This window comes from Microchirus variegatus, assembly GCF_963457635.1.
Source record: "Microchirus variegatus genome assembly, chromosome: 9".
Lineage (NCBI taxonomy): Eukaryota > Metazoa > Chordata > Actinopteri > Pleuronectiformes > Soleidae > Microchirus > Microchirus variegatus.
This window is the reverse complement of record NC_139810.1, coordinates 29,046,864-29,062,122: the sequence shown is the minus strand read 5'-3', so window position 1 is coordinate 29,062,122 and position 15,259 is coordinate 29,046,864. Positions and strand designations below refer to the sequence as shown.

Sequence of the window (15,259 nt, the reverse complement as noted above, 5' to 3'; positions counted from 1 at the left end):
ATCTTTAATATCCAAACGGAGGATGTGGCAGTGGGAGAGGTGAATCTATGTGTGGAAAGAAGAAGTCATTATTGCAGCACTTACTTTGTGCTTTGAGTAGAATATAGCAGAGCTGCAGTGTGTGTGTGTGTGTGTGTGTTGTGCAAGAAACGACTACGATGGTCTCGTGGTGCTTTCCCGCTTGAGCCTCAGCCTCTAAAATATGTCTCTAGGATATAACGTGTAAGATGCATGCAATAGATTCACTTGCCTTCATCGCAGAGGGGGTTAGATAAAGAAGGATTGAGGATGCAGGAGAAGCATAATGTGGATACCGTTTAGACAGCTGCATAATAATAATAATAATCATATTTGTTTACCACGGCATAATCAAGATATTTCAGGTTTAATATATTCTCTGTGTGCCGTGTCTTCCTGTTAATGTGAGTATGTCACTGATTTCAGTGTTTATAGAAACACCCGTTAAAAAACTATATGACTCTGTCTTAAACTTTGTGAAAGGCGATCGGAGGAAAAAAACAAAACAAGACGAGGCTCACTGACAAAATGTGTCGGGTACCATTACGTAAAAACGGAACAAACAAACAAACGAACACGCACGCACTTCTAAAACTGTTGTTCTCTGCCCCTGATTCACATACTGATAGTACACTATATAGAGCACAGCAAATACGAGATGCTACCATGCTCACTAATTTCCTTAACCCTATGCAGTTTTTTTTGTTGTTTTTTTTGTCGGGATTTAAAATGTTATTTTTACGTGTATTCGACGCGAGGTCGTCGTGATATTTGACGAAAATAAAATAAAACTATATAGAAAAACATACTGTATTCCACTTCATCCTCTACTCACTCTCTTTGTTTTCCCTTTTTTAACACTTTCCAAATTGTTTCCCATCATATATGGAAGAAAAAAAAAAAAGATTCTGAGATGAATAAATTCAATTAAGGGAATTGAAGGGAAAAGGTTAAACTATGTGAGCTCCTAGAAAGAACCAAAGGTAATGCAATTGAATAACTCTGTGCTCAACATTTGTTGTATAACAACTAATATGGAGTGCACAATTATTCAACTGTGTACATATAGAATCACATGTTGATATTTACACGTCACAGACAAATACATTCTCCCAAGTTAAATATTACTACATATTTTTTTTTCTCCCCCTCCCCAATAAATGTAAGTCTTTTCCATTACAAGATTTCTCTTAAGTGTTCGTCAACGAATGTTTTGGTATTTGTATTCAAGTTTTTTTTTTTTTTCTCGTATAACCAAACAGACAATCCTCGGTTGTCTTCTACAGTTAAATACAGCACGAGAATAAACATCATGTTACAGCAAAGATGTCCCACCACCACCACCCCCATCCCCCTTCCCTCCCCCCCGGGGCCCCCCGCCACTCTCCTCCCACCCTCGGCCGGTCAGCTCACAGATACACAAACAGACAAACGGTGTGGAAATATAGGTGGTGCTTCGAGAGCCACACTCCAACATCACAAGGTCACCCTGAGAGAGGGAGAAAGGTCAAAGCAGAGAGACAGAGACAGAGAGAGAGAGAGAGAGAGAGGAGGAGGAAGGAGGAGGAAGGAGGAGGAAGGAGCGGAAATATTGGTAAATGTGTCATCACATTAATTAACCAATAGAACACAGAGCATTTCAGCTGCTTTTTTCCATTACTTTAAAAAGTGTAAAGCAGAGGTGGAAAGTAACCAAATACATTTACTCAAGTTACTGTATTGAATAATCCAGAAGAAAGGGTTTTTCAAGGGTTCTTGGTAACATTAATAGTTCCAGTGAGAACCATTTTGATCCAGAGAACCCTTTAAAACCAAAAGAAGCATTTCAAGACGCTTCCAGAATAATCCCAAGATCGTTTTTGTGACCTGTAATGTTCTTCACTTTCCATGCTGTGATGAAGAACTTTATATATAACTTTATGAGTCATAATCGCCATAATTGAGCTAATAAAAAGTGACACGAGGCATTCCTCTTGTCTCTGGAAATATTGGATTATGTGTTCACTGTAAGAAGTAGGGGAAAAAAACCCTGATTAACTTATCAAATCAAACTATGGCAAGCACATACAATCTCTGGTCTGGATATTTGTAAATCTTTGAGGACTTAGTGGACTTTTATCCCATTTGGTTGCTGAGGGATTGTGGAAATCAGGGACAAATGGAACAGGTAATTTAATAAATTGTAGGAGGTGGAGATTATTTGCTGAAATAATTGATGCAGGTGTATCAATGATTATGTTTCCACATTTTAATATCACCCAACACAGCAAAGATGCCCAGAAAGTCATTTTCAAAGCAGTGCGATCTCATCTCTTTTGATTCTTCTGATGGATTCAAAGTAGATTTAACGCCCAAGCTGCGCTCACTGCGCCCTCTGCTGGACCATGCCGTAATTAGGCTATACTCAAATGTGAGTGTGAAGTCCAAAATTCTGATAAAAAGTGTCAACCCAGCTAGTGAAACTACATTTTGACCCATACCCATGTATCAGATGTTATTATCAACCTAATAAACACTGCCATCCTCAGCCTGACCTTACATTACAGCTCAGATTAGATCATTACCTCTATAATGAGAGGAAAAGTCATTAAACTCACCATCCTACAGCTGTGGTTTGGCTGGACAGGCTCACATTTGATTAGAGTAAGAGGTGGGCTGCTGTTCATAGCCCTGGCTGTAACCTCCCTCCTCGTTGTAGCCTCCCTGTTGGCCGTATTCCGGCTGGTAGCCTCCCTGGGAGCCGGCGTAGGGGTCCGGCTGACCGTAGCCTCCCTGCGCAAAGGAGTCGGGGGCGGGCTGCTTTTCCTGCGATGGGACGTACGTTCCAGCGAAGGCAGCCATCCAGCCGGTCTCCTTGAACACGAACCACAGGTTTCCTATCCACAGGATCAGGTTGATGAAGCCAAACGCCTGTGGAGCAGAAGGGAGGTAAGTCTTTACGGAGCGTCTCTCCTCAAATCAACACTCGAGCTCGGTGTGAGAGAACTCAGGGACCCACCACGGAGGTGTTGAGGCCGGAGACTTTGGGTTCGTAAATCTCACGACAGCGATTCTCTTGTTCTTCGCAGGCCGCGACCTGATTGATGACGTTGTCTGGATCCGTGGCTCCTTTCACGTCTGACAAGCCTTTAGCCCAAGCACAGGAAGACACCAGCCACATGAAGGCGAAGACCGCCGTCACAACAAAGTCCTGCGAATCAGGGGAGACCAGTCAAATCACGTTTACTGCCAAATAATGTGCTATAAAAACGAATGTTTATTTATCCCCAGAAAGTGAAGGGATGTGTGGGATTAACAAACTCACAATCCGGGGCCCTTTGTTGTTTTCACGGTACTTCTCCAGGATGAAGCAGTATATGGACATGGCTGCCATCGAGTAGAGGAAGGAGAAGACAGCGATGGTGACAAAGAACTCGGCTGAGGAGGAATAGTCTCCGATCAGGAAGAGACGCTCGTCCTTCCCTCCCTTACAGGTGGGAACGTCAAAGTAAACCTGATGGAGTCTGAGAACAGACACAGGAATGATGAGTGAAAAAGATCGTACAGCTGTAAATGTCTCTGTCAATGGCAAAATAATCTGTCTTTAACCTATAAACCTATAGACACTGTAGGGTGAAACAGAAAAAAAAGAAAAAGAGGTATAATAAGTGGAAATTATGAGATAAAAAGTGGAAATTATGAGATAAAAAGTGGAAATTATGAGATAAAAAGTGGAAATTATGAGATATAAAGTTGAAATTATGAGATTAAAAGTCATAATTATGAGATAAAGAGTCGAAATTATGAGATAAAAAAAGTCATAATTATTAGATAAAAAGTTGAAATTATGAGATAAAAAGTTGAAACTATGAGATAAAAATTCATAATTATGAGATAAAGAGTCGAAATTATGAGATAAAAAAAGTCATAATTATTAGATAAAAAGTTGAAATTATGAGATAAAAAAAAAGGTCATAATTTTGAGATGTAAAGTCGAAATTATGATCTGGTTTTTTTTTTTGGTTTTTTTTTCAATGGCTGGAGCAACTGTGGTGAAATAGTCAAAATAAAGTATTCTGATTCTGATTAAAAGCCCAAACTTATTCCCGTCCCTCATCTGTGCAGACAAGTCAAGACAAAATACAAACCTGAAGGGATATTCAAATTGTACTTCAATGTCTAGGTCACTGTCCGACCGGTTTTTACACTCCACACTCATCTTGAACATGCCAGAGTAACTGCCACATGTCGAGAAGGCGAAGATTGCAAAGATCTGCGAGGGAGAGAAGAAAGATTCTTAGAAAAAACACAGTGGAGTACACACGTACACACACACACACACACACACACACATTCTTGTACTTGCTGCATACTGAGGACCGGGTAAAAGAGCTGACAAAGTGAGGACCAGCATTTAGACTTTATAAATCAACACAATTGCAAATATCTACTTCATGAATGACATCTATTAAAATTTGACCCAAAATGTTTGGTCCAAAATTTGAAAAAAAATTGACCCCAAACTTTTGGTCCAGAATTTGAAAAAAAAATTGGACCCAAATGTTTGGTCAAAAATTTGAAAAAAAAAATTGATGCAAAATGTTTGGTCCAAAATTTGAAAAAAAAATTGGACCCAAATGTTTGGTCAAAAATTTGAAAAAAAAAATTTATGCAAAATTTTTGGTCCAAAATTTGAAAAAAAAATTTGACCCAAAATGTTTGGTCCAAAATTTGAAAAAAAAAATTGACCCAAAATTTGACAAAAACGTCATGCTAAACTGTCATCCAAAATTTGAAAAAAAATTGACCCCAAACCTTTGGTCCAGAATTTGAAAAAAAAATTGATGCAAAATTTTTGGTCCAAAATTTGAAAAAAAATTGACGCACAATTTTTGGTCCAAAATTTGAAAAAAAAAATTGACCCAAAATGTTTGGTCCAAAATTTGAAAAAAAAAATTGATGCAAAATGTTTGGTCCAAAATTTGAAAAAAAAAATGGACCCAAATGTTTGGTCAAAAATTTGAAAAAAAAAATTTATGCAAAATTTTTGGTCCACAATTTGAAAAAAAAAATTGAACCCAAAATGTTTGGTCCAAAATTTGAAAAAAAAGAAATTGACCCAAAATTTGACAAAAACGTCATGCTATACTGTCATCCGAAATTTGAAAAAAAATTGACCCCAAACTTTTGGTCCAGAATTTGAAAAAAAAATTGATGCAAAATTTTGGGTCCATTTTGGAATAGCCTTTTCGAAATAGAGATTGTGCTCGAGCATGGAGATAAAGTCACACACATAAGCACACACGCACGCACACACACACACACACAGGTTTTCGCGGCTATTTTCTTAAGGACCTCCTTTACCTTAACCTTAACCTTAAAACTAATTAAAATCTTAGGTTCTGAGGATGACTAGTTCTCTGACAAGGTCAGTGTTTATGACAAGGAGGTCCTTACAAGGTAACAAATAAAGGCACACACACGCACGCACGCACACACACACACACACACACACACACACACACACACACACACACACACAGGGCCGATTAGTCGAGTCAGACTATTTTTACCACGCCCTCCCTGTGCTGCAGCCTAGAGCCGATTGGACGGAAAATCCAGCTATTAATCTGACTGAGGTGCTCTCCCATCTGTCACCTAATACTTAACAACAAGTGATCGTACAGCCACAACACACACACACACACACACACACACACACACACACACAGGAATGTCCCTTCCTTCTTATCTCTGGTGGTGTAGTAAGGTCTGAAGGCTCCAAACACACTAAACTATTTACACTAATCTGTTCGGCTAATGTGAGCGAGAGACCTGTTTGTTGGATTTACCAACAGAGTAAACTGTCTGACACAAAGGTCACTGTGTTCATCCTTCTCTGAGCGGCCATTTTAGCTTTTTTAGGCCTCGCAATCTTTTACTTTGTGGTTTTTTTAAACAGTTTTTTCCATAAACACGACATTGTCTACGTCAGGACTCTGCAACCTTTAGTATTAAATTAGTCATTTTTTATGCAAAAAATGAATAAAACATAATTTATAAAGTTTTATATGTCGATATAATGAAAAACAGTTTGTTGCATTTATGAAATGTAAAAAGTATAGTACAGTAAAAAGTATTATATATAGTAGTTCATGCTTGAGAAAACCTGCTGGCATAATTATGTGGATGCAAAGAGGGAGAGGACTCTTAATGTTGACGTCTTCATGTCCAAATGTCTTCATTTAAGTTAAGCTGGGACTGTCTCTGTGTCATATTTTAGTGGACGAAATATTAAACCACTTTCATTCATCACCTTGATCCCCCCCCCCCCCCCCAAAAAAAATGCCATGCGTTTTGGGATTTCCCCGGGTTTTTCTTGTTTCCCTCTCCTCCCACAGTCCAAAAACATTCAGGATTAGGCTAATTGGACACGTGAGGTGAGAGTCTATCATCACCTATCATCAGTGTAAAAAAGGCTAATTAACACATTTTAATTACAATCAGTGCAAATGACTGTAGGTTCTGATGATTGCGGCAGCAAGGGAGCTGATAACTGAAAACTCTTATTTTGAAAAGCCTAGCCGGAAATATTGGAATATTTATAAGTTTAACTCTCTTGATCTCAACCGACCACCGACCCTGTGGTAAGTGGACGACCCGCTCTACGCTACGTCTCTAAGTGTCAAAGCGAACACTGATTATGAGACCGAAATCTGCACAAAATCATGCCGCGTCAGCCTTAAAATATCACATTCAGACTAAAAGAACTGTTAAACCATATGTCCCCTCCTTAAATATTAAGAATAACAGGGTGTAAAGCTGCAGCTGCTGTGTAATTAATCAATATACATACAGCGCATCCATCTCACTTTGTTATGATCTGAAGTGTTTTATTACTGAGGCTGCTCACAGCTCCCAGTGTCCACATGATTCTTTCATTATCCCTCTTAGAGGCTTCAGTTGGTCTCATGAGATGAATCAATATATGTAGAGCCACACCATTTGGTGCCTCCTCCTCCTCCTCCTCCTCCTCCATCAAAGACACTGGTGAAGAATAAAAGTCTGTGTTTATGAATCGTGAGCCTCATTTTCCTTCAACTAAGTGAGCGTTCAGTGTTTTGAATCAAGATAAAAATGAAGGATTAATCGAGAAAGCAGCATTTTTAATATAGTGATGGGAATCTATAGCAAAAACATTTTAGCTGAGTTTGGGCTGTGCATTTTGTTGTTGTTAATGTTCTTTACAGTTGGAGAATCATGACTCAGCAGAAATGTGTCGCTAACATCTTGATACATTCATAAATGGTCTAAAATGACTGTTTCGGGACCAATATCGGCATCGGTAGATACTCGAGTTTGCAATATCGGTATCGGGCGCAAGTTTTCCGTATTATTACCGTAAAATATCACAAATACGCAGATAAGTCTTATCTGTGTATTTAAAGGCGCCATATGTAAGAATGTGGCCAAAAACGGTTACTACATTCAAATTCAAAATACCGAGGTCTTTTAGGTTTCGTTTTCTGACGTAACTGGCAACCCGTGGTCTGAGACTCTACTGACTGCAATGATTGGTAGACGGCGGTAGGTGGCGCCACATGACGCCAAACCATGATTTCAAAACATAAACATGATTTGCAGTCAGCAAAATATTTTTTTTTAATGCAAATATTTTGTCTGTACTGTTGTTGTTGGTGAGTTCAGTTTGTTATATGAACATTATTCCTGAGTCTCTGTGACATATTAGGAGGATTTGATCATTTATTACATAATGCACCTTTAAATCCAATATAATGAAATCCATCACCCACAGGAATGTGAACTCCTATTGGACAATACCAGCTGTCAATCACACTGTATGTGCCATGTTTTGTCGTCTATTTTCCTCTAAACAGGAACATAATTATCAACACTGACATTGTGTGCTTCTAAAGAAGACTGTAAATTAGCGATTGGGACTGTTATACTTTCAGGAAAATGTTCAGTGACTTAGTATAAATATTGTGAAAATAAGTGAAAGGTAGATTCTTCAGATTTTCACATATAAAGGACTTATTTTTTGCAACAGTCAAGCAACAACAACAACAACAACAACAACCCTAATGAGAAATATTTGAATCTTTGAAAAAAGTTGAATATTTTTTTGAAATATATGAAATAATCCAAATATTCTGAATGGACTGAATAATCTTTGAATAAAGTTTCTACATTTAAATATGTGGAGTTCGTAAGAAGCTGTAAATGTGAGCTTTTGAGAAAAGTGTTCAAATCATTGAATTTAGGGGAAGAATGTTATTATGAAATATTCCAATCAGGAAAATATGAGCAACAATGAACTGACGTTTTGCCTCAGAACTATACATAGAAGGAACCATCCCACTAATAATAAGTCAGCAGCCATTTTGGCTGCTCTAACATAGCCTCAGCAGCTTCTACACAGCACAGCTCAGTCAATGCTAATAATTCTTAAGGTATTTGAACATTTATCTCATTGGACAAATAAACATAATCTCATTATGGAGTTATAGGATAAAAAGGACCAGGCAGACGATCCATGATAGCGACTCTGCGATCGTGGCTAAAACCAGGAGCAGGGAAAATGAATCCAAGAAAAAAACAAAAAACAGAAAGGCACAATAATAATGAGCTGCACTTTTACAGTGATACACGAGTGGAAGGATGGAGTGATGGAGGAGGAGGAGGAGGAGGAGGTGAGGGACAGCCAGACTGAGAAAAAAGAAATGGTGGCACACTGAGTGTTAGGTGCCATGGTAACACTGCTGCTGGCAGCGTCACACAGTGATGAGGAGGAGGAGGAGGAGGAGGAGGAGGAGGAGGAGGAGGAGGAGGAGGAGGAGGAGGAGGAGGAGGAGGAGGAGGATGGTTTCTAGCCTCCGTGGTATGCTGGGCGGCTGTCAGCTCCTCTGTGTGGAGGAGATACAAACAATCTGTCGGCTACAGCTCTTCTCACACGGCCTGTTCTTCTGTCCTTCTGTCCATAATAATATAGGAGTCAACATTAAACTGACTTTGGTATATATTTGATGCAGACACTGATAATGATTTTTAAAAATCATACAAAATAAAAAGCAATCTACTGTATGTATATGTATATGTAAGTCTTGTCTCTGTTCTCTCCTGCAAATCTGCAAATGTTGGTCCTGGTTCTTATGCACAGAAACCGTTGAAAGCCACTGGATTATCAGGATCTTTGTGTATTTGTTTATTACACCAAAGGTGTCAAACATATGGCACGCAGGGCAGAAGTGGCTCAGCAGATGGTCCAATCCGGCCCGTGGGGATGAATTTGTGAAAAGATTTACATTTGGATTATAATTTAGGATTTAGGATACTTTTCTAAATTCTTACAAAACTTAAATATTTGAATACGTCAGTGTAAGTTCAGTTGTAATGCACGTGTGTACATTTAGGTATAATATTGTGGAAATTGTGGAAATTTTCTTTCAAGAAATGTCAGGTTGTTCATGTTTAGTAAAAATATACTTTATTAAATATGTATATATATATACATATATATACAAGGGACAAATTTGGAGTCCTTGTTATTCATAGGTTATTTTGCTATTATTTTACGCTATATGTGGCCCTCGATTTTCAGTCAATATCTATCCATCCATCTATATCTCGATTATTTTGACAAGAATGGTGATTTTTACATCATTATTCTCATTTTCATTCCAAAAAAACACATTTAAAAACGATTACTGTGTGATATTTGTGCAGATCTGCGAGTAGCAAATAACAATAATTCATCGACAATGATATTTTGACACTCAACATTTGCTTGTTGGTGATATGGTGAGGGAATATGATAAGTGGCTGAGTGTCTATGACCAGTTTGCAGCAGGCCAATTCCGCTCACTGAACCGTTCAAAAAAACTTTGACTGATTAGTCACGGCGCCGCTCGCCCTCGTCCAAAACAAACATGTGCATGTATAAAAATATTCTTACAGCGTTTGGACAGAAAACCCTCCCTCGTATCTTCTCCGACTGCCAAGGTTCCAATATTTTACATAACAGACATTTATAGCGTGCCATTAGCATTATATAATAAATCAAATAAATTAACAAATAACACGGCCAGCGTAGCCGGAGGCACGAGTGCAAAAAAAAGAAAGAACACTAACAACACTACAGTTTTGTGTGAGGCTTCATCATCATGAGGACAAAGTGTGTGACAGTAAAAAAACCCCCGAGCTGCAACAAAAATCCACAGCTTTTTTTTTTTTTTTTTTTAATCGCACATTAGGGACGACGGGCGAAAATGAATTCATGTTCTCACAAACGTTTTTTCCGCGAGTGAGTCACCGAGTGAAAAACGTCCAACGCTGCAGCAGCGGAAACTCCCGTCACACAGCGTTTTAGTGTGTGTTCGCTGCATCGGCTGCGTTTGGGAACTCAATGTCCTACAACGTACGTCACATGTGGGCTTTAAGAGAGAGAGTGGGATGAGGAATGAGGAGGTGGGCAAATGATTCACACATTTGTGTTGTGACGCTCCGAAAAAAAACCCAACATACACTTATTTGTGATTTAAAGTCCATCCATCATTCTACTCTCAAGAGTATGAATACAGTATAATACAGGGGTCTGCAACCTTTAGCATGAAAAGAGCCATTTTTGTCGCCTCTCTACCCAAATAAAATTCACGTGGAGCCGCAAAAAACCCACAAACTGAAGATAATAACACGTATAAAGGTTTTTATACAGATATACTATATAAAAGAGCAATCATGTTTTTTCATTTAGGAAATTTAAGAACTACAAAATGTTCAGTTTATACACAACCTCTTATAAAGTCGAGCAAAAATATGGCAAATTAATTTATTTGCCGCAAATGAACCCGCTTTGAAATAAATTAAGCAAATATTTGGATTGCATGTTGTTCATGCAAAGGCCTTTTACATCGACGTTGGCTGTGATGCACAACACATTAAAACACTTTTATTTGGCACCTTGATCGCCTTGAAAGCTACAAGGAGCCACAGGTTTGCAGACCCCTGGTATAATAGAACAGAATATGCTTTTACTTTGAAGGGATCTCAGTGCACGGTGGCTGCCAGAGAACTGCTTTGATTCAAATTCTACAAAAGCCTCTATTTTTGCTGCCTGTTTCCACTAAATCTGGAAAAATACCCTCTCCTCATGCATGCCCATATTAATGCAGAAAGGGCAGCAGCTCCTCCTCCTCCTCCTCCTCCTCCTCCTCCTCCGGCCTGACACGCTGAGGCATGCAGGCTTTCTGACAGATGATTCATAGAGCCTGGCTTTACCGAGCGCGGCCGCCGATTGGTCGCCGGCTCGCCCGTGACCCGGGGAGGCAGCGGTGAGGTGTTTGGCACGCTCGCAGAGCTCCAGGGAAGGACTACAGAGTCATGCAGCAGTATCCAGCGCTCCATGCCTCTCAAGCTCTTCCCTGGCATAATATTATCTGCAGAGCCTATTATAGAGCGGGGGCCGCTCTGGCGCGCACGTTTACGACCGTATAAATGTGTTTATAGACTGTTTGTGTTTCAAAAAAAATTCCAGGGTTTGCGAGATGAACTCCTGTTTTGGGTATCGCAAGATTCACGATGGAATCAGCGCTGTGGGATATTTGTGCAGAAACAAAGATGTTCTCTGCAGCCTGTAGAATAAGATGCATGTAGATCAAGACAATAACTCATCTAAAGATGATATTTTGACCCAGATTTTTGACACATTTTAGCCCTAGCAACCATTTTCCTGTAAATGGGAAGATATTTGACAAAATTAACATCATGTTTTATGGGAAAAGACTCGAAACTAGTGATTGAGACCATTTACCCGCTCAGAAAAATGTTCACTCGTGTAATAAACCAAGTGAGAATTAGACTAATTTTCCCACAGACTTCTATTCAAATGTTAAGTTCTTTTTGCAACCAGCAGCACAGTCGCCCCCTGGTGGCCTTATGTTCTCCAAGCTGAAAAGCAGGTTGAACGTATGAACCTCGCCTCCTAATTTCCCTTCTTCGATACCCGCCCAAAATGTACACAGAGTAACAGTGAATGCAAATATTTAGCAATCATTTATCACGATTAACCCGCCGTCATGTCGCTTGTTTTTAATAAGAGTATAAAGCAACTAATAGTTGCTTGAAAATTGAGTAAATTGTACAGAATCAATGATCAGAGAAGCTACTTTTTCTAATTCCTGACACGATGTCGGGGGTTTAACGCAGCTGAAGAAATGAAATGAAAGAGCAACTTGGATTCACAGATAGAGAGCGAGGTCCTTGTTTAGCTGAGGGCTCTGTCTGGGTAATTAGCGCTCGTACTCGCAGCAGTGAGCTGCACCAGCTGTAGAGAAAACAAACTGCTGTAGAGAAACACTGCTGTTTGCCCAGCAGCCTCACCATGCTGATGATGATGATGATGATGATGATGATGATGATGGAGGACAAACAACACAGTATATGTATAATTATAGGGATAATATGTCACATTTACGCATTAAAATATCTTAAAAAATGAGTGGATTGTTTTTATATTTTAGAGTTACTTCCCTTTAAATCCAGAGTTAATGACGTCAGTTGCTTTTTTTTAGTTCTACATGAGGGTATTTTTAAACACTCTAAATACTCCTGTGTACTCTGGTGTAACACAGGAGAGTCCTGGCCTTTTATACACAGATCCACTGGTCCTGCAAATATTTCACAATTAAAGCCTTGTTATGTAAACGAATGAAAAGAGTCGATCGAAAAAAAAACCCTGATTGTTCGATATGAAATTGTTTCGTTTCTGTGAGTATTTGCGATGTCTGTGCTGCTAGCTTGACCGGGACTCTCCTGGAAGAAGAAGAAGATCTTATGGGACCTTTCTGGCTCAATAGAGGACAAATAAAATAAAATAAAATAAAATAAATAACAAAAAGCTGGAATGCAAATGATCGAAAAAGGCCACATAGGGGGAAAAAAGACACAGAGGATCAGTCACTTAATCAGGAATTGAGCTGAAGCTCATGATCCCAATGTGATCCCTGACATCATCAAATGATGTTTTATGTTATTCTCTTGATATACATATATACATGTACATGCTATGTTTTCATAAGTGATATAAAACAGTGAGAAATACTGAGCTCTTGAAGTAACACGTACACTAAGTCAGCTGTGGCCTTTTCACAGGAGGCAGATTTATTTATTCCCAATAAGATAATTTGCTCTCTCCTCATCCTCCTCTTCTGACCTTAGGTTAAGATGGAGGCAGAGATAAGGTTTGTTAAAATCCCTCATTCCTCCACACTGGTGTATACAGTAGAGTAGTATATCTGAGGAAGCCTTTGTACCACTGGTGGTACAAATATAAGATAATAACAACAATAATATAGGACATAATGTCCTGCTTATTCTGAGACACATCAGTGGTTTTCTGGCTGCATTTATCTGGTGTTAGTGGATGTGTTGTGTACTTCCTGTATGTGTGTGTGTGTGTGTGTGTGTGAGAGAGCTGTAATAACGCAGAGGTCATGTCCTCTGAGAAAGGATTTGACAAAGTGTCATTATATTTGTCTCAGTGGATCGACACCGCGTTACTACAGCGGTGACGTAACACGTCCGTCCTGCTGGTGTCTCCTGCTCAGGCCGTGCTGAGGCAGCATCATCATCATCATCATCATCATCATCATCATGAAAATACCACAGACTCTTCAGGAATAACTCATTAAAACACATCACAGTCATTATATAAATATAAAAGAGAGAGAGAGGGGGGGGATTAAATAAAAAAATGGTAAATGTAAGTAAGAAGATTTATCCTCTCAGAGCGTGGAACCACATTCATTATTAAGCTCCATGCAGCGTTACAATGTGCCCTCTGTGCAACAGAAGGTCACAAATCTGGAATTATCATCCACAGTGAACAGCTGTGTTAAAATGGAACATTTTCATGTACAAAAAAAAACCCAACAACAAGAAAATTCCAAATAAATGGAAAAAAGAATAATAATAAAAGAATATGACTTACCCACTGAAGAACTTTTATAAATCCCAAAGGTTGTTTGATTACCGTGAACTGCCCTTGGGCCACCAACTGTAAAAAAAAAAAAAAAAAAACACAGAAAATTAGAAATCAGCTCACAAAAGGACAGAGAATCTAAAAATTAAATGTGTCTCCGGCATCTTTTAAACAAACTACAACACAGTCATTGTTTTTATTGACTTCAAATGCTGAGGTGTGGTTATGTTAGCAGGCTAGTTTTCATCATTAACTCGTCATGGTTAGCCCGGTGTTGTTGATTTAAAACCTTGGTTATTGAATTAGCCTCCAGGGGGCGACTGTGCTGGCTGCAAAACGTAATTCTATTTGGAAGTTTCATGGGAACGTGAGGTTTTTCCTCATTTGATTTACAACATTAGTCAGTAGGGATGCACGATATTATCGGTGGAGGTCGACCTTAAAATGATCTGTATTATTATGTTGGGCACAGGTCAACATTTATACATATAAGTATCATTTGGCGGCTCAAGAACTCGCATTATATCGGCATATCTATCTATCTATCTATCTATCTATCTATCTATCTATCTATCTATCTATCTATCTATCTATCTATCTATCTATCTATCTATCTATCTATCTATCTATCTAATGTAAGAATGCCATATGTAAGAATGTAAGAATGTGGCCAAAAACAGTTACTACATTCAAATTCAAAATACCGAGGTCTTTTAGGTTTTGTTTTCTGACGTAACTGGCAACCCGTGGTCGCTTGGCAGCTGAGACTCTACTGGCTGCAATGATTGGTAGACGGCGTAGGTGGCGCCACATGCCAAAACATTATTTCAAAACAAAAACATGATTTGCAGTCTGCAAAATATCTTTTTTAATGCAAATATTTTGTCTGTACTGTTGTTGTTGGTGAGTTCAGTTTGTTATATGAACATTATTCCTGAGTCTCTGTGACATATTAGGAGGATTTTATGATTTATTACATAATGCACCTTTAAAGGTTTTAGGGTTAAGTGTAAATTGAGGTCTTCAGGTCATAGGGTGGTTTTTTTTCCCCCCAAAACAACCTTTAGGACCAGAGGGGGTCGAGCCTTTGAGGTCTTTTTATGGCTTTAAATCATCTGTATTTTGGTGTCTATGTTTTTATACATTGTATTTTTAGGTCTCTCTTAATCTATCTATCTATCTATCTATCTATCTATCTATCTATCTATCTATCTATCTATCTATCTATCTATCTATCTATCTATCTATCTATCTATCTATCTA

General features: G+C 38.7%; 1 protein-coding gene across 1 annotated transcript in view; it reads right to left on the bottom strand.

Annotated features, from left to right (window-relative positions):
- Positions 1-1,455: 1,455 nt before the first annotated feature.
- The window catches only part of sypb (synaptophysin b), a gene marked incomplete at its 5' end in the record, with an annotated part of 14,999 nt that continues 1,195 nt past the window's right edge, over positions 1,456-15,259 (bottom strand). Inside the window, 6 exons of the mRNA XM_083894458.1 lie at positions 1,456-1,507; positions 2,616-2,928; positions 3,017-3,208; positions 3,323-3,521; positions 4,146-4,270; positions 14,006-14,071. Of these exons, the coding sequence (XP_083750584.1) occupies positions 2,647-2,928; positions 3,017-3,208; positions 3,323-3,521; positions 4,146-4,270; positions 14,006-14,071 (864 nt within the window). The 3' untranslated portion in view covers positions 1,456-1,507; positions 2,616-2,646. The remainder of the gene's footprint in view (positions 1,508-2,615; positions 2,929-3,016; positions 3,209-3,322; positions 3,522-4,145; positions 4,271-14,005; positions 14,072-15,259) is intronic.